The 25529-nt window shown below is 36.0% G+C and overlaps 2 protein-coding genes across 7 annotated transcripts in view; one reads left to right on the top strand and one right to left on the bottom strand.

The window, feature by feature from the left end:
• The window catches only part of gb:ex154042 (expressed sequence EX154042), a 70542-nt gene extending 69016 nt beyond the window's left edge, over nt 1-1526 (bottom strand). For all 6 annotated transcript variants that reach the window (XR_012407982.1, XM_073954182.1, XM_073954184.1 and 3 more), the window contains exons 1-3: nt 1376-1526; nt 1143-1236; nt 4-175 (exon numbers count right to left, since the gene is read on the bottom strand). Coding sequence is in view for 5 of the 6 variants with exons in the window: in XM_073954182.1 (XP_073810283.1) it covers nt 4-175; nt 1143-1236; nt 1376-1432 (323 nt within the window). In the remaining variant the exon portion in view is untranslated. The remainder of the gene's footprint in view (nt 1-3; nt 176-1142; nt 1237-1375) is intronic.
• Nucleotides 1527-7920: 6394 nt separating this feature from the next.
• Nucleotides 7921-23499, top strand: tomm70a (translocase of outer mitochondrial membrane 70 homolog A (S. cerevisiae)). Its single transcript, NM_200002.1, is given in 12 exon segments — nt 7921-8160; nt 11464-11637; nt 11718-11844; nt 12383-12492; nt 13179-13327; nt 18319-18526; nt 18740-18874; nt 19955-20062; nt 20189-20305; nt 21663-21760; nt 21856-21978; nt 23149-23499. Coding segments are annotated over 12 exon segments (1737 nt in total). The 5' UTR covers nt 7921-7926; the 3' UTR covers nt 23303-23499.
• The last annotated feature ends 2030 nt before the right edge of the window (nt 23500-25529 follow it).

Here is a 25529-nt window from a genome sequence, read left to right as displayed (position 1 = left end):
TACCTGTTCTGCACCAGTGATATAATCTCCCACTCTTTTTTTCCGTAAACTGGGGCTTGAAGCAGAAGAAAACTGTTTCTGTGGATCTGCACAAATCTTTCCATTCTCTCAAATGGTTCTACATTTTCAAGCTTAGCTGGAAACTCTTCAGGTGTCACAAGCAAGAAAGCTGTACCTGCGCAATAAAAAAGTCAAGAAAATGTAATGAGGGTCCACTGTATTTTAAACCCCTGTCCTACTGTCCATTTTGCTAATCGACTTTTGTTTTCTAACAAACTCAAAAGACCCTTTGATGCAATGTTTCTGTTCTCAGTACTGTTGTCCACCAGAAGCCACCTGAAGTTCTCAGTGGATCCCTAGCCTGTCAAAATAGAGATCTGTAGGCAATTGACATTGGGCCAACACAGTCTGCATTTTTGTCAAACAGCAAAATATAAGTAAATGTACATTTGACTGCAGTTAGGTAAAATAAAGGGCAGTTTGATGTCCTTAACTACACAGACTTCTCACAGATTAGTTCGGTTTTAGGGTGACGGTTTTGGTATGAGATTCAGTAAAATATATCTATAAATACAATCAATAACACTGATGTATATAATTTTTACTTTATAAATTAAACAATGATAAACATGATTGAGTTTTATAGCTATTCAGCCAAGAGCAGAGTACTTTAATGTATTTAAAAAAACTGCCCTAGCAAAGCCTAAGTCCCCATGTGTATGTGGGAGTTACTTTACTGACCAAAGAAAGTTTTATGAACATGAATTGACACCCTGTTTCAGTCATAACCCGTACATAGCAGTAGTAATAATTTATTTTATCATAAGTAATTGGTGATAGACTTCTTTAAAACACGAGTAACGCTTTTTTGAAGATGATGATGTTCTCTCCTTCGGGTTCAGTTTTTAGTTACGGCGCAGTTCGTTGCGCCCTCTGCTGATATAAGAGAAGACAGGCACTACTAGACTATTATTATGATAATCAGGAGATAAATGGCGGTCAGGCGGTTTTAAACGTACTTTAAAACACGATTAAACTGTTACTGGGATGAACAGTTTTTATAAGCGGGATGAAAATGCAGAAAACACCGTCTAAAAAGGGACCAAATTAGTTGAAAAAAATATAACGCCTTTACAAGTTACCTGACAAGGGGAAAACGAAGGAAGAGTCCAGAATGCTATCTGATCGGCGAATCCTGTGCTGCTGTGCTAAAAGCAGCCGTGAAGCCTCATCACACTGTAAAGACATTACGAAATAGAATAAAACATTTAAATACATCATGGATAAATCGGTCAACATTTGAGTAAATCCCTTAAATGGGATGTACGGCAAGCCATACATTCAGTAATGATTAACAATATTATTGAAAATGAACCTGCGAAGAGGAGCTGATTATAACTGTTGTTTTCCAAGATGTATTATCGCTGGCCATTTCCGATAATTTGGGCTGATTTTAAGCTAACTGTCAACTGAAGCAAACGATGGAAAGGGCGGGCAGTGTTGTATCGAAATCTGACTCCTTGGACAAATCTAGGGAAGTCGATTCCTCGACTCTCAATGGACCCACTACCGGAATCGACTCCAAGACAGGAATCGACTCCCAGAGTCGAGTGTTTTTTTTTATTTTTTGTTTTTTTTATACAAATCCTCTTGAATGAAGCAGTTACAATTTACAGTTATAATGCTCATTCCCGAGCATAATGAACACCATAGGCTTTTGAATTCACAAATTTTACGGTTTTGCTTTTGAATTTCGCGACGACGTAATATTAAAATAGTACGTGCTGCGCGATGAAGTTTATTCATTTTCTTTTCGGCTTAGTCCCTTTATTAATCCAGGGTCGCCACAGTGGAATAAACCGCCAATTTATCTAGCACATTTTTACACAGTGGATGCCCTTCCAGCTGCAACCCATCTCTGGGAATAATAAACTCATTAATCTTCATTAATTTTAGACATGGCATATACCGTATGATGAACAATACAAGCATGTAAAAAGTTATTTATACAGTATATATATATATATATATATATATATATATATATATATATATATATATATATGAAAAGTGTTTTTAAACTAAACAGATTTTTATTTGGTTTGTACCCAAATACATTTGCACATGTACTTCCTGAATTACTTCAAGGAATAAATAGCAATATTTCAAGAAGAGTTAATTAAATGAAAAAAAAACTACATTATTACATTTACCAAAAACAAAAATATAACATTACACTGAATTCATAATTTTTTTTGTGTGCCACCCCAAGATTTGGTGCGGCCTCTTCTGGCCACCCCTAAGACAATTTTCTGGGGGCGCCACTGCTAAAAACAAGACAACTTCCGCATTGAAGAATAAAGTCACTCCATATACCGATACCACAACGCATAATTCAAAGCACAAAAAGCCGGAATATCAAGCAAGACAAAAAGTGACGGATCTACGAAACTGTAAGAGGGCGGATTAATCGTTTGCATGCCTGGGTCTCTGTTCACGGTCCTCGGGGCGTGGTCAAAGCGTAGCGGCCGGATGGGCCGGATCGTCTGTCAATCAAACGGCCAACGGAGGGTGAGTTTGGGCGAGTTGTACCAGTCCACGGCCCTTTACGTGTCCCCCAGGCGCGCCTCGCACTCCCACGTCCTAGTACATGGTATTGTTTGGCGTTCTCGACATGATTTACACACAGAAGGCGGAAAAGACAGCTCTGGAACCCAGCAATCCCCTTGATTGGTCGTTCGTTGCCGCAATGCATTGTGGGAAGCACACTTCGCCCTTAAAAACGGCTACAAATGCAATAAAATTAAAATTTAAACAAGCAAAAATGACAGCACGTTGCTGGAAGAGCTGGGTGGCGTCTACCTTTGCAGTCTAGGCGACGGTTGAAAATGTGGCCTACCGTCGATGAGAAACAGCGCTCCTATCGCACGTATAAATACAATTCCGTGCAGCTGCTCAATTACGGTCCCCGGGCTCGGCTGCGGCTGTTCAAATTCAAGCTCATCCAAAGTGACCCAAAACACGTGATATCAATTGGCAATCAAGATTCGGCCCAAGTTTCGGATCCAAATGCAGCCGGTGGAGCTCGGGGCCACGTTTTATTTGTTTTTACATTTTTACCTTTTCTCGTCCTTGACTACAAGCGAAGGTGGACCACACCTGCAAAGACGATAAAGAACAATAAGAAAAGACACTTAAAGAAAGGGATAAATAAGCAAATCTATACAGGCTCACTTTGTATTTCTGTGTGGCGTTTACATTTTCCCCCCATGCTCGCCTAGGTTTTCACCACAAGTCCAAAACATGCGCTTTTGATCAACTGGGTAAGCTAATATTGGCCATAGTGTATGTGTGCAAATGAGTGTGTATGTTTTTTTTTCCCCAGTGATGCCTTGCAGCTGCAAGGGCATTCACTGCGTAAAACTTATGCTGGATGAGTTGGCAGTTCATTCCGCTGTGGCCACCCCTGATTAATAAAGGGACTAAACCGAAAAAGAAAATCAACGAATCTATTCATAAATCCCTGCATAAATAAAACAATAAATAAATAAATGAGTACATACGTTCACAAATCCCTGCTTAAATAAAGACACAACTAATGAATAGTGCAATAAGCTGATAAATAATGAAATAAATTACACTCGTGTTGGGGGATTAAGAACACGCTAAACTGAAAGGTTTAGAGGCCGGTGTGCCATCGTTGGTTGATGGCTAGAGCAATTTTGCATTGTGTTTTTTTTCTTTCTTTTTTTGACTGGCTTAAGCTGATGATTGACAGACAGCCTATTTCTTATTTATTTTCAATATTTTCCTATTTCTCCAACATTGGTGTAATGTACTTGATCATTTATCAGGCCGCGCTACTGATTGTTTCTATATTACTTGGTCGGTCTTTCACAGAGGTCACTCTATAAAAGACGAGTTTTTTTTCCCGCGGCCCTTACGGCGACTCAGTGGCTCAGTGGTTAACGCGCTCGCTTAGCAACATGAAGGACCCGGGTTCAAGACCCGGCTGGAGATCTGCACTGTTGCAGCCTGGCTCGACGTGGGGACCGCATGTCTGGACTATCGCTTTCATTTCGCAATTTTCTTTTGCCTTTTCATAATATCAAATTTATACACGCGTGTTCAGAACGTTGGAATAGCAGGAGTGTTAGTGGTTAACGACAGAAGGATTTTCACTTTTGACTCAACTAATCCCTTATGAAAACTGAGGGGCCACGAATTCTTTTTCCTTTTGCCCTCAAGTATGACACGTGTAATGACAATGATGACAAAATTCATGTATAGAAACAAACATAAAAACACATCAACTGCTTGCTATCGAAAATCCAGCATGTAATACACATTTAAAATAAGGAATATTATACACAAATGATTTTAATACAAATCTTTTCATTCCAAAAACTCAAATGACATGCATGCGTTTTATATGACACGAATGCACATTGAAAGAACCGAAAAAAATAATACTTTCACAATAACGATAGCAAACCTTAATATTATATAAATTCTGTTAATTATATAAACAAAATTAAGAGCTTTCCTTTAAACTAGTCACATCTGGTTAAAAAAACATGTTCTGGCAAGCCAGACTCATTTACAGTATTGATTAAAGTATTCTGTTTTAAATAATTTTAAGCAATTCACGCTGCAAAAGATGAAAGAGAAACTAATTAAGCGTAGAGCGCAGGTTTCTGTGCGCATCACGCGTCTGAGCGCGCATTACCAAACGCACTTCCCGTTAAGAATTTTATGCAGTCGTAATTCATACAATAGAAAGTCTTTAAAAAACACAACCAGTTCAGCAGCACTGAGTGGGATAATCGGGAGATGTATTGGGCCCGCTCAAACATTATAGCATTTTTCTCACGGAGAAAGCAAATATTAAGTTCACTATTTGATAATGACGCACCGAAACGGACAAAACACAGGCAGTTTCAGTAGTGAAGTTCGTGCAAAGTGCAACACAAAAATCAAACACGAGTGTCAAAAACATCCATATTTAGACACAAATCCACACATAATCTTGCTTTCGCTTTGCTCCCTCCAAGCGCGCGCTCCTCTCTTGACGCGCGCTGCTGCGTGTGCCTCATCTCTCATATCGAAGGGTTAGTATCTGAACTCATTTCCATATCACTGACTCGTTCAATTAAATACGAAGGCCGTGTAACGTGCTGTCGACTGACGTGTTGTCCTTTTTTCCCTTCAAATCTCTCAAATTATCATATGTGGTCTCCTCTGTTATTGAACCTTTTAACTAGGGAAAACCGTAAAAATCATACACACGATACCTTAAACTGTTACTGTTGTGCTCAACAATAGTGCAATACAATATTAAAAATTCAGAATTCAATAATGAATAGAGTAAATATTGATAATACAAGATGTTTCAGGGAGCAGGCCGACGCACACACAGAGCGCCATGATAAAGCCCGTGAAACGCCATGTGTGTCAATTAAAACATGTTAAATGCGAAATAAACTAATAAAAAATGTTTTTGGTGGGCTATAAATGGTAATGTATTAGCTATCTACCACTAACAAGTGGGCTAATATGCAAAGAAAATCTGCTTTTCAAAAATGTGTATAAAATGCTAATGTCCATATTGGCTCGGGTGAATTAAATAATAATAATAACATTAAGATTTTTTAAATCACAAAATATAGAAAATGTGTGGAATGCTGATATTTTTTGAAGGTGTCATCTCAAAGTTGTAAATTCCAGCATAGTGACATCATACAGTTATTGTAAAGATTATTATATGCATCAAAAGCAATATGGGTGAAGCTATTGCAGGTATATTTTACATTTAAAAAAAGTGAAGGAATAAAACGCTTTAAAAACATCAATTATTTACAGTATCTTATAGAAAACATTTATTTTTTTTATATTTCAGCTTTTGCCGAACATAAATGATTGAATGTTTTAATTTTAGGGAATAAAAAGTTTGTTATTGTTTGTCAACTCTGTCATGGATGAATTTAGTAATGTTTAGAAATAATAATAAATCATAGCAAGAAAAATCCTAGTTACTGAATTGACAGTCACAATTTAGAGTTTTACAACTTTTTAACCAAACATTCTACTTGCTATAAATGCTAACATCACATGATACAGATGAAATCAAGATTAAAATATTTAAAATTGTGTGATCAATGAAATATTCATTCGGTTTTCCTTTTGCAATTGTGGTAATAGACAGTTTACAGTTTAAACATTTGAAAATATTAGTGATGGGTTTTTTTTGTTTTTTTTTTAAAGAAAAGCAAAATAAAATATTTTTTTATTGCACAACAATACATGATGGAAAAATACACTGACTGATTCGAACATCAAGAAATCATGATTTTTAGTAATATGATCTTTGAAAATGAAGAACACATTTTATTAATAATCAAAAATGTAACAATGTAATGTAACAATTTTTTGAAAGCTAAAAAAAGGATGGCTTTGGTCACTAAATGTACCTGCAACTATAGAATCACCCATACAGTTCGTGGAGAGCCACATGTTTTTCTGGAGTTTTCTTGCAAAACTTGGCAAACATCACTTAAGCAAGCAAACACTGAGATAAATATACTCTGCAGTACAAAGTTTATAAATAAAAGTTAGTTTGCTCTTATTAAAATGACAGAGAACAATTTAAAAGATAAATACATTACTTTTAAAATAAATGCTATAAATTATTTGATTACCTTTAAAACAATTGTTGTCTTTACAAACAGACACACACACACACACACACACACACACACACACACACACACACACACACATACAACCACACACACACACACACACACACACACACATGTTTTTGTGCATTGTGGGGGTCACTTGTCACGGTGGTTACAGAATGGGGACCGCCCTTTCTGATGATGTTAAAGACATAAAAAAAATAGTTTGCCACACAAAAACACAAACTATTTCATAAAATCACTTTGGATATTCTGCAAATTTTTTTTTAGACCTGACACAGTGGTCACTTGTGGGGACATTTCAGGTTTTGTGTAGAAGTGGGGTCCGCCACATACACAACCGATTTTTAGACAAAGTGGGGACCAATTCTACACACACTTTACTGGTTTTGAGACAAAGTAAGGACCAGGTCTACACACACATTACCGGTATTGAGTCAAAGTAAGGACCAGGTCTACACACACATTACCGGTATTGAGTCAAAGTAAGGACCAGGTCTACACACACATTACTGGTATTAAGTCAAAGTAAGAACCAGGTCTACACACACATTACTGGTATTGAGTCAAAGTGGACCAGGTCTACACACACATTGCTGGTTTTGAGTCAAAGTAAGGACCAGATCTACACACATTACCGTTTTTTAGTCAAAGTGAGGACCAGGTCTACACACACATTACCGGTTTTTAGGCAACGTGGGGATCAGATCAGCACCCTTACTAATATTAAATTTTAAACCTCAATCAAGTAATTTGACAGTAAACTGCTTTAGAATTTTCATTTGAAGAGCAGGTCAGTTAATAAAAAATGTAATTTGAATACAGAAGGAACCTCAAGATCCAAACAGGAAATGGTCCAGAATAGATTCAATAAATGTTATATTTATTATAAATAATTTCCACAAAACCTTTAAACACAAAAAAAAAACAGTAAACACAAAGTTTCTAATTTGCAAGTATCTAAAAAAAATGAGTGCTAGGAAGAGAATTTTTTTGTATTAATTGTGAAAAGCTGGGAAAAATATTATCGAAACTCTGGGTAATTTAACATGTAATAAATAATTTAGGTAAAGTACCCTCTATAAAATCAGTAAGCGGTAGTCCTCCAGTATCCCATCATACCACCTGCTCATTGCGGTGACCTCTCTGCAAAGGAGGCGGCTCCTGTTGCGCGCGCATGTTCTTCTGTGAGTTTGCGCGTTAGCTGGGTGCTGCTGCGTGGATGATGGCTGCATCGAAGCCCGTAGAGCCTCAGTCCGGGAGTGGGCTTCCCCGCTGGCAGCTGGCACTCCTGGTGGGGACTCCGATCGTCCTGGGTGTCGGAGCTGTCTACCTGTGGAATCGAAGTCGCGCCAAGGAAAAGCAGGGGAAAAGGAACGGAGAGAGGAAAACCCCAGAAGGAAGCGCTAGTCCTGTCCAGGGCCAGCACGGTGCGACAAATCCAGAGCTCGAGAACCTGGTAATCAGCCTAATTTTGAAGTCTATTTGTCCTATTTTAATACACCACATGTATATGTATTTGGAGCTGTCGTTTTGACCCTTAATATGTTCTTGACACCCCAAGATTAAAGCACTTTTAGTCAAGGACACGGCTTGACAGTTTAGCCTGTGCTAGCCAGAGTGCTTTAGCAGGTTAGCTTCCAAACGTGAGCCTATAGACCACTTCTGAGATCATTATGTTTGCTTTTTGGCAGGATTGTAATAATGCGTTTGGTTTATTAACACTCATGCAGAAGATGTTTTTATTCCACTCCTAAAGGTCACGTTTTTCGTGTATGTAACATTATGGTGCTGTGTAATCATTCATTGGGCACATCCACATGTGTCCGTTTTCTTAAAAACATTTTTTATGTGTTAGTTATTGCCAAACTGTACTTAATATGTTGACACTGTCTTTTAGATAATCCTTTTGGAACACAGTAAGGATTGAGCTCTGGTGACTGTCAGTTCACGTGGTTCCGGATAAGGGGCAGAAACTTAATTGTTAGTAAATAAACATTTTTTGGGGAAAAATAAATAGTATATGATTAGCTTGCATCAGTAATCCTAAATGGCTTGTATAGTCGTGGAAGTTCGTTGGTAATGAAATAGGGGAGCTGGTTTGTTAATAATAACGTTGTTTATTTTCTCATCCATAAAATATCCAAGATGTATATTACTTTTTTTTCTTTAGTAGAATATAAAAGATCACTTTTATCTGATGCTGTTGTTCATGGTAGTTCAGATTTAATGACAAACTGTACTAGGTATGTTTTGACAGTATGAAGTGTGAGTGCAGATGCAAACTCGCACACAAACTGCATTATTTAATGATTTATTTATTTACAATGAGCATGTTTGTTGTATTTTTCATGGTGCTTGGCTTGTTCTTATCCAGCTTGCTGTAGTCTATATAGCATGGGCTGGTATAAGATTCTGTGGGTATGAAAACCTTGGATAAAAATATATCACAGAATTTTGATTACTGATCGGAAATATATTCTTTTTAAATATCTGGGTTAATAACAAAAAATAAATAAAAATAAATAAATAAAAAAATAGTAAATAAAAAATCGTACACATATCTTAGGAACGGTATTACAGAAAATTTTAGTGGTTTTAAAACCTTGACTTTTCCATGTTATACCTTCAAAATGGTTATCGTCCCATGCCTGATATAGCATAAACCCATTGTATATGAAGTTGTAAGTAACTGTCATCAAGCAGCTCATGTGTGAGCTTGTGTCATTTTGTGAAATGACGATTGTGCTATACAGGGTTCATACGGTCATGGAAAACCTGGAGAAGTCATGGAATTTTGACATGATATTTTCCAGGCCTGGAAAAGTTTTGGGAAAACAGAAAAACCCACACAGATTTTAAAAAGTCATGGAAAACAGATATCTTTGTACTTAAATATAGTTTTTTTTCTTCTGTCCTTTGCCAGTCACTTACTCTTACATTATTAGTGCAGTTGTAAGCATTATCTAAATAGATTTTACATAGATATAAATTAAAACTAAATAAATTGTTGTGTGTTTTACGATATGCTGTAATACATTTGAACATGCGTTGTTTTTCTGTTACCACTCATATGTAGACAATGCATGAAATATAAGGTCATGAAAATGTACTTGAAGGTCTAGGAAAAATCATTGAAAAGTCATGGAATTAGTAGCAAAAATGTGTATAACCCCGGCTCATGAACACTCTGGACTGACTACCGATCTGATCTGCTGAACTGATAGCAATAACATTTTTCTGCATATAATCATTATTTTCTTGAGATACTTTGCCGAATGAATACGGCAAAAAAACAAAAAAAAAAACTGCCAATTGTTTTGAAGTTGCACAGACAGTTTTATCAGTGTGGTTCAAAAGAAAAGACAGTGCTGGTAGAGCAATTACATATTTGTTTTCACTAAATGTCTTTAAGTTTACACAAGTTGTAGCCAATAATATTGTTTCTATTTAATTGTTTAGTTTGGTTAAGAGTAGTTTGGCTAGATGCCCTGCTGCTCTTATGATTTGAAAATTGCTTTTTAGTTTAAGATAGAAGTCTGAATTAGGGCTGCACAATATAAAGTTTAAGCATTGATATCGCAGTGTGATAATTTGCAATAGTGGCATCGTGAGTACACACAATGCTGAGTCACGATTATAATTGATCTTTTTTTTTTTTTAGGACTGTTAGGGCTTTAAAAGCATTCAGGCACAAGAAATTGTACAGTTGGTCACTTTAACAGTTTATTAATGATTTATGTTAATTTACATTTGATATTTCAATTGCTGTATACCTGAAAACAGTTTGACTCCCCATAATGTTATGCACTCGTATACAGAATATAAATTTTCAAATAGTTGTTCAGCTCCTCTATTGAAATTATATTCATATTGCAATATATATTGTAGAATTAAAAAAAAATTGCAATGTTAGATTTTTCCAATATCGTGCAGCCTTAATCTGAATAATGCTTTATTTTTCATACTACACTTTTGACAAGTTATTGAGCTGATAAAACCTTTCAATTGTAGGGTACCAGCTATGAAGTTGGAATGACAGGTTGTACATGCATCATTTTGTACTTGTGATCTAATTAGGCAGCTCACCTCTGTGTTTCTAAGCTTTAGGGATTAGACAGACGTGGAGTAGGGGATTTGTTCACGGCTAGACAGGGAGGAGTTTGATACAGGGATTTGGATTTTTATGCAATTAAAATGTTTTTGACCTGTATATTGACAAGTTGACAATGTAAGAGTTTGAGTTTTGACAATGTAAAATGATACATTTTCACATACTACACTTTAGTGTATGTTAAAGCTTTTAAACATCAACTTGGTAAACACACTTCCATGTGAAGCCTATTGTTGCAGTACCTAATTAGTGACTTCATGTTGGTTGATCATTGACTAAGCTTACGGCACAGTGCTTGGCAAACAAATTAATGTTAAATTAAATCAATCTTTATTTCTGCTTCTTATAACAGCTTCAGTTATGTTTTGTTTAATTGTTTATGGTTATTTATTGTCTTATGTACGGTGGCCTTGAGTGGTTTGAAAGGTGCCTCAAATAAAATGCATTATTATTATTATTATTTCCTGTCTGTTTGCTGTTGACATTGGGTTGGATGACTTTGTAGATAGAAATCCTCATAAAAGTGAAATGCACAAAACAAATAACCCTAAAAATAATCAAATATGCAGATTTTCTCATAATGAATTTTATTATTAATTGTGCACTCTTATTTTTATGTAAAATAATTTAGTCTGTCTCTTCATGCAGAGTCCCCTCGACCGAGCACAGTCTGCCAAGAATAAAGGCAACAAATACTTCAAGGCTGGCAAATATGATCATGCGATCAAGTGCTATACAGAAGCCATCGGCCTATGTCCCAAAGAAAAAAAAGGAGATCTGTCCACCTTCTACCAGAATAGAGCTGCAGCTTATGAGCAACAGGTTTGTCTAGGTCATGTGATCATTTGAATCCTCTGTAAAGTGTGTTTGATTTATGAGGCATTGCTGTTTTTGTGTTTTAGATGAAATGGACCGAAGTGATACAGGATTGCTCTCAGGCAGTTGAGCTGAATCCTCGCTATGTAAAAGCACTTTTCAGGCGTGCCAAGGCACTGGAAAAACTGGATAACAAAAAGGAGTGCTTAGAAGGTTCGCTTCAAGTTATATGAATTGTTTTTACTATTTGAATTTTGTTAAAAATTAGTTTTTGAGATGAAAGAATTTAATTTTAAAGTCACGTGTGATGCTTTTTAGTTATATTCACATTTGAGTACCCTATGTTTTTTAAACGATTTGCTGTATATATTTTTTTCAGAAATGAAATGGCTACCATTAGTTAGAATTGAATTGAATTGAATTTTTATTTACAAGCATGACTTGTTTGATGAAATAAATATGAAATAAATGAACAATACAACACATAGGCAGAAATTATAGAGGCATTCACAATTAACTGATTTGTTGTTACATGTTTCTATAATTTTGCACCAATTAACTTTTAACATGTTTTGCTTGCTTGACATTATTTTTGTTGTGCAAGTTGCTTTGCAAAGTTATGTTGCAGAGTATGATGTTGACAATGTGACACTTTCCAGAAAAAAAATGATCATCAAAAGAACTTTTTTGACAGTCCTTGGTGGATGTAATATGTTTAGTTTATTTAAAAATATGTTTTTACTTTTTGTAGATGTGACGGCTGTATGTATTTTGGAGGTTTTCCAGAACCAGCAAAGTATGCTACTGGCAGACAAGGTGTTGAAACAGCTGGGAAAAGAAAAGGCCAAAGAAAAATACAAGGTGGGAACGAGACTGACAGATTTCATATTTCAGAATTTTCTGTTTTGTGAACCTTTAATTGTTTCAATATACAGAGGGAAACTTGATTATAAGATTGTTCTCAATGAACCGCAATGCATCTTTTCTCCAGGATTATCAAGTTTATCTCGTTAAATAGATAGATAAAACAGATTAAATAGATTAATTAATATATTAAATAGATGCTAATAACAGCAAAATAAATGCAGTAAAATAGAAATAGAAGCTAAATTAAAAAATCATTGTAAATCTGTTTTTACAGAGGAATTTCGCTAAGAAATAATACAAAATGTGAAAAATTCCATTTAAAAATGATTACTGCGTAGTCTTTAGTGAAATAATTAAAAATTAACTAATTAGTATAAAGCTCATCAGTAAATACCAGCTATTTATTAACAGATTTAATTCTTTTTCTATTTTCAAACATTTTCTCTTCATGAAATATTATAATAATTCACAGGCATAATGTCTTTGCATTTGTCCTTCAGAAGGACAGCATAAGCATCTGCTTTTGCAGTTTCAGTCAAAATCCTATATAGACTAATTTAAAAAAAGATTATGTATAATAGGGCCACAGCATTTACAATCAAATAATGCATTTATTTTTATGATACGTCTGTATAATTTTTGTATAACATATCATTATTTTGTTCTTTTGCTCTTCTCAGAACCGAGAGCCCCTTATGCCATCTCCTCAGTTCATCAAATCCTACTTTAGCTCCTTTACTGATGACATCATTTCACAACCCCTACAGAAGGGGGAAAAGAAGGACGAAGATAAAGACAAAGAGGGTGAGGCATCAGAGGTCAAAGGAAGGTAAGCAAAGGGCATTATTTTGTCCATATACTTGTACAGGGATTGCTTTGTTGGTAGTGTTAGTTGTTGTTGCTTTTAAAATGTAACGTCGTAATTTTAAATGTCGGGCGTAATGCCCAACCAAAAAGCCTACAGATTGTTAAACTGTACAAGAGTTTGAAATGTGTGTGAACTGAACTAGGGCTGCAACTAACGATTATTTTAATGATCGATTAATCTGTCGATTATTTTTTCGATTAAACAATGAATCTGATAAAAAAAGAAAATCATTCATTTCCAACCGTTTATTCAAAAAAGCTCATCCCTTAGCTGTTATGTTACTACTACTAATAATAGTACTAATACAGGGTCTCCGCAGGGTTGTAAAAGGTAGTAAATGAAATTAGCCAAAATTAAGGCCATTAAAAAGTATTAAAAAGTAATAAACGTCATCTGACGAGGTATTAAATTTTCGAGCCCAGTTTTTTAGATAAATTTTCAATTTGTGTCAAGTGTAGGCCTTTATTCTAAATTTTGCGTAGATTTATTTATATGTTGAGAGTAGGACCGGAGCGCTGTCATATGAAGTAGAGTTTGCGCGCGAGCTGAAACAAACTGGCGGGTACCCGGCTGGCTTGCTGCCAACCCTATCGGCGAGCTCGCCTTTGATTCAGTAATTAAATTAAAACATAGGGAAATGCAAGTTTTCAGCCTCAGGCTTGAGGACGCAAGATTTAAAGATTGGCCTATGCCTTTACAGTAGGGATGCCTAATTGATGTTGTTTTCAAATTCAATAAAAATCACTTGATACACAATTTGCAGTGGTGCTCATTCATTTTTGGTGGGTGCTCCTAAATATTTGAATTTGGGTACACCGGTGCTACCAAGTAAAAAGAGTAAATTTCGAGCCACGACACACGAATTTATTGCCACAGTTCAGCACGGTTGTCTAACTGTTCCAAGAATTCCGGGCCGAGAAAGGTTAGTAATCGTACCGTGCTGTTCCAGGCTGAGTGGAGAAACAACCGTAACCATACCGAACTGTTCTTAGAAGAGCAACTATTATTATATTTTGCAGAAAGCTATATGACATTGATTAAAAACTATGGACAAAGGCCCACTGTGACACCTTGATTAATCCCTCTGCTTTACTTAAATGTGTTATCTGCAATATATTATTCCATTTGAAAATATATTACATTTATGCCACTACATTTGCAGCTCGTGTTCAGCTCTTTTTTTGAAAGTATTAAAAGGTAAAAGGTATTAAATTCAACTCAAGAAGTTCTGTATATACCCTCTAATAATAATAAAACAAAAAAACAAGTAGTTTTGTCCTGTTTTTAATCCAAATATCTAAATATTTTTTAATCGAGATACAAACTAGACACATGAAATAGCATAAGAATTGTCTTGTTTTCCGAAAAAACACCTAAAAATTAAGTGATTGTTTGCTTAAAACAAGTTAAATTATTTGTGAATTGGGTAAGAAAAGTAATATTAATGAGATGTAATCTCAAACAGAAGTTTTACTAGTTCACATAAACGTATAAGTGATCGTGATCTATAACAAGAGATGGACGTCGCCATATTTACTGCCGGCCGTACTTTTACCTCATTCATAAAAAGCAGAACACTCTGGATTTAGCATGTAAATCCATCAGTTACTCCGCAAATACATGCAAGTAAGTATCTGGTGAACTTAGAGAAGAGTAGATTCAACTTTAGTTACTTTCACTGTGTATCTATTATGAATAAAACACTTCAGCAAATTATATTTGAATGGATTGTTAGACTCTCTTGTGTGTTTTACAAACTCTTAGAAATGTTTTGTTTTATTAGTACTTGTGTGTATTTAGATGTCTAAAACAAATTAAGCATTAGGTGGTTAAAACGCTGCATAATTGTGATAATAAGACACGTCTTTCTTAGTGGGGTTAAATTGGTTTTGCTTTCGGAAAAATAAGAAAAAAAAGCACTTTTCCTACAGTCCCTTACTGAAAGCTCTGCTCAGCACGAGGTCTCTCGGGCTCAGTGCCAGACATCGTGCCAAAGCTCAGTTTGATTTTTTTCAGTTGCCGCTCTAAAGGTTAACGAGCTAACACTAACTTGTCATGCTTGTCAAGACTTGACGGTCCTCACTCCAAAACGAAACAAAAGTAGGATTCTGTAGAGATTTACTCTAATGTTGCTCCCTTCCTCCTTATCCCTGTCTATGAAGCGGCAAACTCTGTATCAGTGCACGAAAGAAACTGTGTTCACTCCACTCCACGCTCAACTAAAGTGTTTTGTTAATAATCAAACGTCTCCGTGTTGCGCAACACAACGTATCGAAATTTGAAATTACGAAATTCAATGCCATTGCTTTAAGTAATTGATTTTCATCGATTTAACCGATTCGTTGTTGCAGCCCTAAACTGAACATGAATAACTTCTCAAAATAAAAAAACTTTAAACTTTAAATAATTTTTATAGCCTACACATGAAAAAGAAAAGTAACATGGAGAGATTAAGCCATGAAGTAATTCTCATTTTATTTTATGGATGCAAACAAATTTGACAGTACATCAAAACATACATGCAGAAAGCTGCGAGCAGAAAAGGATGAAGGAAGTGAGAACTGGTTCTTGATTATCAATCACAAACTCATTAATGTAATCTAATCTTGCTGTCAGATTGTATACTACCATAACTCATGAGCTTGAGCTTCCGTAAATATTTAGGTGGGGCGCTGAGTTATGTTAAAACCTAAGGGTAGGTTCCGTTAGAAAGGGCTTATCCCTATGCCTTAATCGCTTTGGAGGGTCCCTTTAGAAGCGATTAGAGCATAGGGATGAGCTCTTCCGAATTAAGTGCAGTGTGTGACACCAAACAACTTCTGCTGAAAAGTTCATGGCCTAATCTGTCCATCAGTTGTATTTTATAAAATAAAAAAGTGGCCAGTTTTGAGCACTTTGGTTTGGAATGACACTTCAATATGGTGGCCATGATTTGTTTTTTTCACTCTCGGGTGCCCTTTGGAGTGTGATTTGTATTTGGAGAACACTTCAAGTTTATTAGTTCAACACAAAACTAACTGTACATTGTATCTCTTGACTATAGGTTATGTTTTAACTTGCACACTGCTGGTGCAGCTGTGTATAAATGTATACAATGTATAAAAAGTAGGGGTGTCAAAATTAATCGTTTCTTCGGTGCACCGCGATGCAGACGCGGACAATTTGGTATCGGTTCAGTAATAATCATAACCGGTTATTACTGACTTCATTTACCTCATATGCGCTCTGTCACAAGGGAGACGATCGCGAGTATTACTACTTAATACTCATAAACTGTGCACAATTTCACTGTGTGAGTTTGAGAATGAAAGTAGCCTACTCCATTTCTCTCTCTCTCTCTCTCTCTCGCTCGCTCGCTGTCTCTGTCTCTTTCTCTCTCACACACACACACAGTGGCCCATTTGACCTGCTGGCGTGGCTTTTCTTCTCCTCGGCTGTTTTACAGCGTTACTTTTGGATACAGAAACGAGCGCGTGTCTGCAGAGTTTTCTCCACCGTGTCTATCATAGATCAGCTGTGAGATCGCCGCTGTCGTCTGCTGCTTATCATTCATCTGAAGAGCATAGCGCGCAAGAGCCAATCGCAAACCAATCAAACCCAATCAAAGGGGTGTAGGAGAACTAGACAAGGATCAGAAATTGAGCTGGATATTTATATTTGTTTATATTATTTGCTTAATGCTCGTTTTTTTTCAAAGTTACAGTTTATATATCTGACTGTTTGTATTAAATGACACAATTGTATTACAAATAATAACCTATATAAATATAAATATATTCATACATTTTAATATAAGAGCTGCTGCTGTGAAAAAAATATAAAAGCATCGTCAATCAGTGGCGTAGCGCAAAATGCGGAGGCCCCCCTGCAGGGATCGCTGACGGGGCCCCCTGATGAAGAGGGGGGGGGGGGGGGGGATACGTCATACGCCAATTTGCATATCACTGACGTCATCACGTTTTACCGTTTCTGTTTGTTTTACAGCCTATGGTTAATAAAGGGGTATTTATAATTGCACTACACTTTATATAAGCATGTTTATTAAACTAAATTCATTGCTGTTTGAATACAGTATGTCATTATAGATGTGTAGTGTATGTGCAGTAATCTCTCATATGTAATAAACTCAGACAAGTTCACAAACTGTCACTAAAATATCTGTGATTGTGAACAAGAAAAGAATAAACGGTCCAAATAAATTGTTAAAATAAAGTAGAAGTAGATCGGTTTGACTGTACAAGGGAAATACCTTCACACTGCCTGTGCTAAATCATTTGTCGTCGGTACGCAGAGGGGTGATCTGCTCTCGGGCTGCAGATGAGAGAGGCTGCTGTACGCGGACTGACTGGGCCGCCTGTCAGTGCTGTGAGGCGGGGGAGGGGTCAGCGGCATCACACGCAGCTCGTTGAGAAGAGTAGGGACGGTACAATATGGACAAGTGACAGTCTAAAAAAATCTCCAATAACACACAAAAAAGTCGCTAGATTTGTCGTTAGGGGGGTCTGAAAAGTTGCTAAATCTAGTGACAAAGTCGCTAAGTTGACAACATTGGCGGCAAGCAATCAGAATGAAGTAGTCCACCGCTTGAGAGGTGTTCAGAGAACACAGACCTGTGAACTTTGGTTCCGACCACAGTTGTTCCCAAGAGTTTGATTATTGCGGTTGCCGGTTGATTTTCAATTATTGAAAATCGCGACGACGCGGGGCCCCCTAATCACGCGGGGCCCCCCTGCGGTGCGTGCCCTGCGGGCCCATCCGCTACGCCACTGTCGTCAATGCACCAGGATGCACCGAAATATCGAATTGAACCGAATCGATGGCATGATAATCGTAACCGAACCGTGAGACTAGTGTAGGTTCACAGCTCTAATAAAAAGTACTTGAAAGATTTACTTGGTGGTTTATTTAAATTAGAATTAACTTACTAAAGTATTGAGCTCCTCTTTCTGCAGCTCAGGCTACCTAAAGGCAAAGCAGTATATGGAGGAGGAGAACTATGATAAGATCATCAGTGAGTGCACAAAGGAGATTGAGTCTGGAGGCAGATACTCTGCTGAAGCTCTTCTGCTGAGAGCCACATTCTACCTGCTGATTGGCAACGCTACAGCTGCACAGCCTGATCTTGACCGTGTCATCAACATGAATGATGCCAGCGTCAAGGTAACAAGATTAGGCTCAAGAAACATACTCATTCTGCAATTTTATCAGCCACCAAATTACAAATTAAACTTAATGTCCTGTGTGTGCTGTTGTGTGGAATTACAAAAATGTATTACTTGTCAGTGACGTTGTCTGCCTACTTTTTTGGAATAATTGTTGTGTAGCTTCTTTATGTCCTTTTTGGTGCTAATGAGTCTTTTTGATATGTTTCAGTTGCGTGCTAATGCCCTCATTAAACGTGGAAGTATGTACATGCAGCAGCAGCAGCCCCAGCTCTCCACGCAGGACTTCAACATGGCTGCAGAGATCGATCACCGTAATGCAGATGTCTATCACCACAGAGGACAGGTATGACAACTTGTTGTAACTTTAAAGCAAGCATTTGCGGAATGTTTGTGGCCTAATGTGCTCTCAGCAAAGTTGTTTTTCAAATTTCTTTTGAGTCAAGAAGTTTGATATGTTGTGTTACATCCCAACAAGTCTAGGGTTGGGTGGGAACAATAACAAAAGTGTAAATAAGTGAATAAATTAAATGTAAATACTCAATTTAGGGTTTTCCCCTTCTCCTATCCCATCTCATAATGATAACAACAGGTTTATCAAAAAATAACAAGGTTTATTTTTTTTCTTAAACAACAGAAGATATTAGAAGCATCTCTTCGGAAAGGGAATCCAGGCCAAAATAATAAACAAAAAGACAGCTAACTTGCGAGGAAATAATTCTAACTTACCTGCTCAAATAAAAGTACCCCAAATAAAATTCCAACAAACTTCCCTTTCTCCCTCGCTGCCACAAATCAGGAGAAAACATTTTTAAAGTTAATGGCGATTCCCAAACTACAGCTTTCAATTTAAATCTAAAAATAATATATAGTTTTAATAAGTGAAAGAGCACACGGGCTCAATCTAATGGCGCGTAGTAATGAAAATAATGAAATTGTCACCTAATGAAATCAAGTCAATCACACCACTAATTCAGCAAACAATCTGGGGCAGGAGATAGGAGACGCTCGGAACAACAGCAACAGCGGCGGCAACAATGATGGAGATTTGCGACTCGCACCGAGCAGAAAGATTCCTCCTTTGTTCCTTTTCTCCAGCATATATACGCTACCACTCGCAACACAGCGATTTTCGACATTTTCGATGTTCAGTGTGTTAGAGAGAGGGAAGCGTACAGTTCGTTTGCAAATGATGCATGAAAACATAATTTCTGGCATCCACTCAAATATGTGCACAGACAGGATGGTGCAATAAATTATGTGTCTTTTGATTTGTAACGTCAGATGAATTTTGTTGACATCTGAAACATGCTACATCTTGCAAAAAGGGACTACTTTAAATGTCCCACAGTGGCTGAGTTTTGATGTGCAGCATTGCTTTGTAACAACAGCTTTGTTAATTAGAGACCATATTTCAATATTTCAGTTGAAGATTCTGCTGGATCAGGTAGAGGAGGCTGTGGGAGATTTTGACGAGTGTATAAAACTTCGACCAGACTCTGCACTTGCCCAGGCACAGAAGTGCTTTGCACTTGTAAGTAGAGGGTACTATATACGAATGAAAACCATTGAGCTTGAACTGTGTTGACTTTCAGAAAACCTATTATGAGGAATTCTCATTGTCTTTAATGCTCTTTTTTTTCTTTTCTTTATCTTGCAGTACCGACAGGCCTACACTGGAAACAACCCATCTCAGGTTCAGAAAGCCATGGATGGTTTTGAGGATGTCATTAGGAGGTTTCCAAAGTGTGCTGAGGGTTATGCTCTGTATGCACAGGTACTGCTTATCTTGAGCCCATTTATTTCTGATATTAAAGTAGAAGTGAAGCAGTCAGTCAAGTTTACAATATTTTGTAAATTGATTTCCACTTAAATGAAAATATAGTAAACAAATAAATTTTAATGAAACCATTTTGCAGAAAGCTGCATGTTTTACTGTAGTTTTTGAGAGCTAGGGCACCGCCATCTTGGAATATCACGGTGTCTGATTATGGCATGTGGTTGGTTCTGTTCCCTCGGCTGAATATGTACAATGGAAGTAATAGACTGAACACTGAGACTGCAAAGCCTAATTTAACCCAATGTGTGAAGTAAGTTTGGAGCTGGTGCAAATACAAGCATCAGTTGTGTCAAATATATAAAAATATATTTATACTATTTTTCGTTTTTTCTATTGTTTACTGATTATTTTATGCACTTTGGTCCACTCTCTGTATTACACTGCCTAACTGGGCTTCAACTAAGTCCAATGCCTACGTTGTGGGGAGGGCTACTTTTACTTTTTACTATTACAGCCCTCGCTTTTTTCCTGTTTAAAGCAAACTAAGATCGGTGCGGCTTTTCACATGGCAATTTTGTATGTCCTTTATACATGTTGAGATATCGAGTTGATTGACTTGAAAGGGAACATGTCTTGACAATCCACAAAGCATGAAGTCACAGCAATATTCCAAGATGGTGGTGCCTTTGCGCTAAAAGCTATAGTAAAACGTGCCCTTTTCTTCAAAATGGTTACATTAATAGAGTTTGTTTAATACATTTTCATTAATATGGAAACCAATTTCAAAATAATGTAAACTTGACTGACTGCTTCACTTCCACTTTAAGGTTTATTTCTTCAGTCTGATCACAACTGAACAACACTATGCAGGTGTAAGCAGGATCTAAAATAATAACCGATAAATATAGATCTTGATTCTGACCAGTTATGTCTTGCAAAGCCCCTTAGTCTTTATAAATTGACTCTAAACCATGGCTTTTTGGGGCTTATTGCTTTAAGCTTGTCCATTTTCAAGCACTTTCATAGATTCTCTGAAGCACATTTAATTAGGTAGCTTTCATACTGTAGTATGTGGTCAGGTGTGTTTCAATAGCCACATAAAAACCACCAACTCATTGTCTGACCAAACGTGATCATTACTGGACCAAAACAAGGTGTTCATGCATGACTGTGTTGTACCAAAACAAATTATAGTTACCATTCACATTTCCACTAGATGCCTCTAAATGCAAGCAGAAACAGGGTTATTGATGGCGTAACCATCTATGAAAAACTGTGCTTTTATCATCGTTTACTTATGATATTTAACTAAAATGTATTGATTTTTTTCTATTCTTTTCTGTTTTTACTATAGGCATTAACTGACCAGCAACAGTTTGGTAAGGCAGATGAAATGTATGATAAATGTATTGAGCTAGAGCCTGACAACGCCACAACATATGTTCATAAAGGGTTAGTTCCATCATTTTAATGGCTGTAAATATAAAAAAATATATATTTATTTGTCAAAAATAATAATAATAATCGGCTATGTGTTTTGTTTGTAGTCTGTTGCAGCTTCAGTGGAAACAGGATCTGGAAATGGGTCTTGAACTCATTAGCAAAGCCATTGAAATTGACAATAAATGTGACTTTGCATATGAAACAATGGGAACCATTGAAGTCCAAAGGTTGGTGAAGGCTTATGCTACTATTATTGCAACAAATAATAATTTTCTGTTCTTGTTTTTCTTTTTAATTTGTTAGTATTTGATTATCAGAGATGGAACATATATTTGGCCACTGATAATGATCAGGCGAAAATGGCATTTTTGAGTTTGCATCAAAATATATAAAGATATAAGGGTAAAAAAATATACTATTGTGTGCGGCACAGTTTTAATTTATTTTATTGCAGAGACTAAAGTTAACATATAGATATTTAATATTAATATAGTAGTAGAAAATCTGAAAATATATACATTTTCGTAGTCCAAAAAATTATTTCATCTCATAATGTTTATAAAACGTGTAGATGGTTGCTCTAAGCGAGGATAAGATGCTTGCTCTTATCCGCTTTTAACTGTAATATTTGGTATGTCAACCTTTTGCAGCAATTATAGCAGCACATGAAATGGCATAGGTTCAATAATTTTCTTAAGAACTTCTGATGTTCTCTCATGCCTGACCATGATCTCGGCCAAATGCTGATTCTGGACCAAAAGTGAACATTCTGGATGCACTTGGCTAAAAACTGAAAACAAATGATTTGTAATAATTACATATTATTTTATTAAATAACATAAAGTAATTTGTAAGACTTAATATATTTATCTTAAATTATACCAAAAAAAGCACCAGCCAATAAAATAGCCACTTTTTATTGACGGTGAACTAGTCGAGAGGTGTCATTTTACCAGTATTGCAAACGCTGTTGCAAGCGGCAGGAACATGTATTATATAGAAATGTTATTTTGGTGTGTTAGTTGAGCAGAGTTTGTTTTTCCAGTGAGCATGTGTGGTTTATGCATAAGTATGTGAATGAGCAGAACATCCACAGAGAGAGGAATATTGAGCCGTTTTAAACTTGCAAATTGTTTTCTAATAATATTTGCTGGTTGAAAAAAACTGCATTTCTTTTTTCATATTTTTGTCCGCATGATTTAAGTTCAATTTATTATTGTATTCTTTAATCAAAAAAGAAACGATTATTACAAAGCACTTTTGTTTTTTATACGGGTGCATCCAGAGTTTTCAGTTGGTTATGATATAAAGTTCCAAAATTGTGGATATAGCTTGACAGAACTTCTGCATTTGGCTCTGTAAAATCAAACTATGATTTTCTTTTTCCCTACCCACAGAGGCAACCTGGACAAGGCTATAGACATGTTCAACAAGGCCATTAACTTGGCCAAATCAGAGATGGAGATGGCCCATCTGTATTCCCTCTGTGATGCTGCTTATGCCCAGACAGAGGTGGCCAAGAAGTATGGGCTCAAACCTCCCACGCTATAACTCTTGCTTCCTTTTTCCACTCTCAACTGCCGGGTCAGAATACAAATACCATTATCCCACGTTTTCTTTTGCTTCATTATAAAGATCTTCATTACCAATTAAAAGGAAGTCGGGACAGGTTCTGCTACCACACACTTACCAGTTTTTGAGGACTGGAAGAAAATGATGGGGGAGCAGAAAAAGGAGATGAGAAAAAATTAAAAAAAGCTTGTAAAAAGACTGGTGGCTGCTCTGTTGGACATAAAAATAATCAGACGCATAGATTACATTCTTCTTTGAGTATCTCATAACTTACAGACAGCTCTCACTTGTTCATGTTCAGCCCTTTCTGCCAATTGTGACAAATGTGAAACTTTTTGATTTAATAATCTTAATTTAGCGGCATCTATTAACATCTTTAATCAGTAATTATTTTCTTTCTTTTTTTTTTCCACATTAAGGCATCCAGATTTATTTAGTTAATTTTGCATATACCATCAGCAGGACTGCTTTACGGATTTAAGATTTGATTCTATAATGTGCGAATGTTTTGTCTTGTCACTGTCACATCCTAGCAATCACATTTGCATTCTTTGCAAATGCAAAATTAAAGTTTTAGTTGAGATGTTTATGTTGTAAATCGGTTAGTTCTTGGTGTGTCGCTGTTGTTTTGACACTGTTTATAAGATGGGGTTATTTTTGGGTAATTTGGCCATGCAGTCGTTCATTTGTTTATTTTTATCATCGAATTTTTTTTCTTTTTTATATTCAGTGCAACTGTGGGATTTAAACTATACAATGCAAATTATAAAGTAATGTCAGACGTATTCAACCTACTTTAAACAGAGAAAACTGTACAGTTAGTGTGTAAGAAAATGTAGCTGAAGTAATTTAAAAGCCTCTCAGCCTTGTACAAGGATTTTGCTGTGAAATTTTTCTTGTCTCCAAACTGAAGCACTAAAATGTTAAGCGGTGAAAAACAATTATCTGTAAAAACAATGTTGCACTTTTGTGCAAAAACATAAACAAACCTTAATGTTATGAATCACCAAATGACATTCCTCCCCCTTATATCTTGCAAACTGCACATATCTGATTTTATTTCTTTAGTTCCTCTGTGAAATAAATAATATCATTGAGGCATATTTCTGAAGAATGACTCCCTTTTTGGAAAAAAATTATGGAATTAATATTAACATCATATTTGTCCAGTTCTTTCTTCATACTCTTTGTTTTTTTTCCCGTTTTTTTTTATAATTTGTAAAATCTTGACTGATTGAGTTATCTTTATAGTGGCATGTTCTTAAAAACACACAGTACATGTGTGTTCTTATGTGAATAAGATGAAATCCTAAGTGGGTGTTTAAAAAAGTCTATTCCGTTTTCATTTAATTAATGAACGGTAGCTTTACTGATTTTAATAAAAGACACTAAAATATTTTTCTTTACATGACTTCTTTCCCATATGCACTCATTCAATCATTCTAAATTAAAATTTTAAGTTTGTTGGATGATGACAAAATGGCATTGCTGTCTGAATTACTTCAGATGTTTTACTATATTGTAGCTCAATTTTTTAAATCATTTTCGAGTGAATGTTACACAGCACATGGCTCTGCCTTTACTGTGACCAGAACTAGTTTACAATAGGATGTGATCAATTGCCTATGCATGTGAACCTGGATTATTAAGTATTGCCTAATATGTAAATGTTTACACATGCTTGCTTATTGCTTATTTTCTTTTTCCAGCCTGATAAGTTAGTAGCAGTGGTACAGACCGGTTTTGAGGGAACAAGTCATTCCAGCCTGATGCATGTTAAAAAAAATCACAAATGATAAATAAATAAAGTATTGATTTCAAACAAACTGTGCATTGCAAGCAATTTGGCACCATCTAAAGGTTAAAAATGGATTTGTTGTGCTTAATCTGTTGAAAGTACCTGTGCAAAGATTACACCTCCTAAAAATAATTTAAAAATAAAACAAAGGGGAAAATGTGATGTCAGTGAAGTATTTCTGTGTAATAATAATGTATGATGACGTCAAATAAAGAAGCAAGTTGTCTACCAATGTTTATAAAGTTAGCTTGGTTTTGTGTTTTATTTCTTATTATTCTATGTAGTCCTAAATGCATGGCCATCCCACACTCAGGGCCGGCAGATGAAATGATTTTTTATAAACATTTATGAATTCATTTTTTTTATTTTATTTACAAATTTTATGAACTAAATGAAACCCCTTAAGGC

The sequence above is a fragment of the Danio rerio genome, chromosome 6 (genome assembly GCF_049306965.1).
Source record: "Danio rerio strain Tuebingen ecotype United States chromosome 6, GRCz12tu, whole genome shotgun sequence".
NCBI classification, from domain to species: domain Eukaryota; kingdom Metazoa; phylum Chordata; class Actinopteri; order Cypriniformes; family Danionidae; genus Danio; species Danio rerio.
This window is presented reverse-complemented; position numbering and strand designations above follow the sequence as displayed.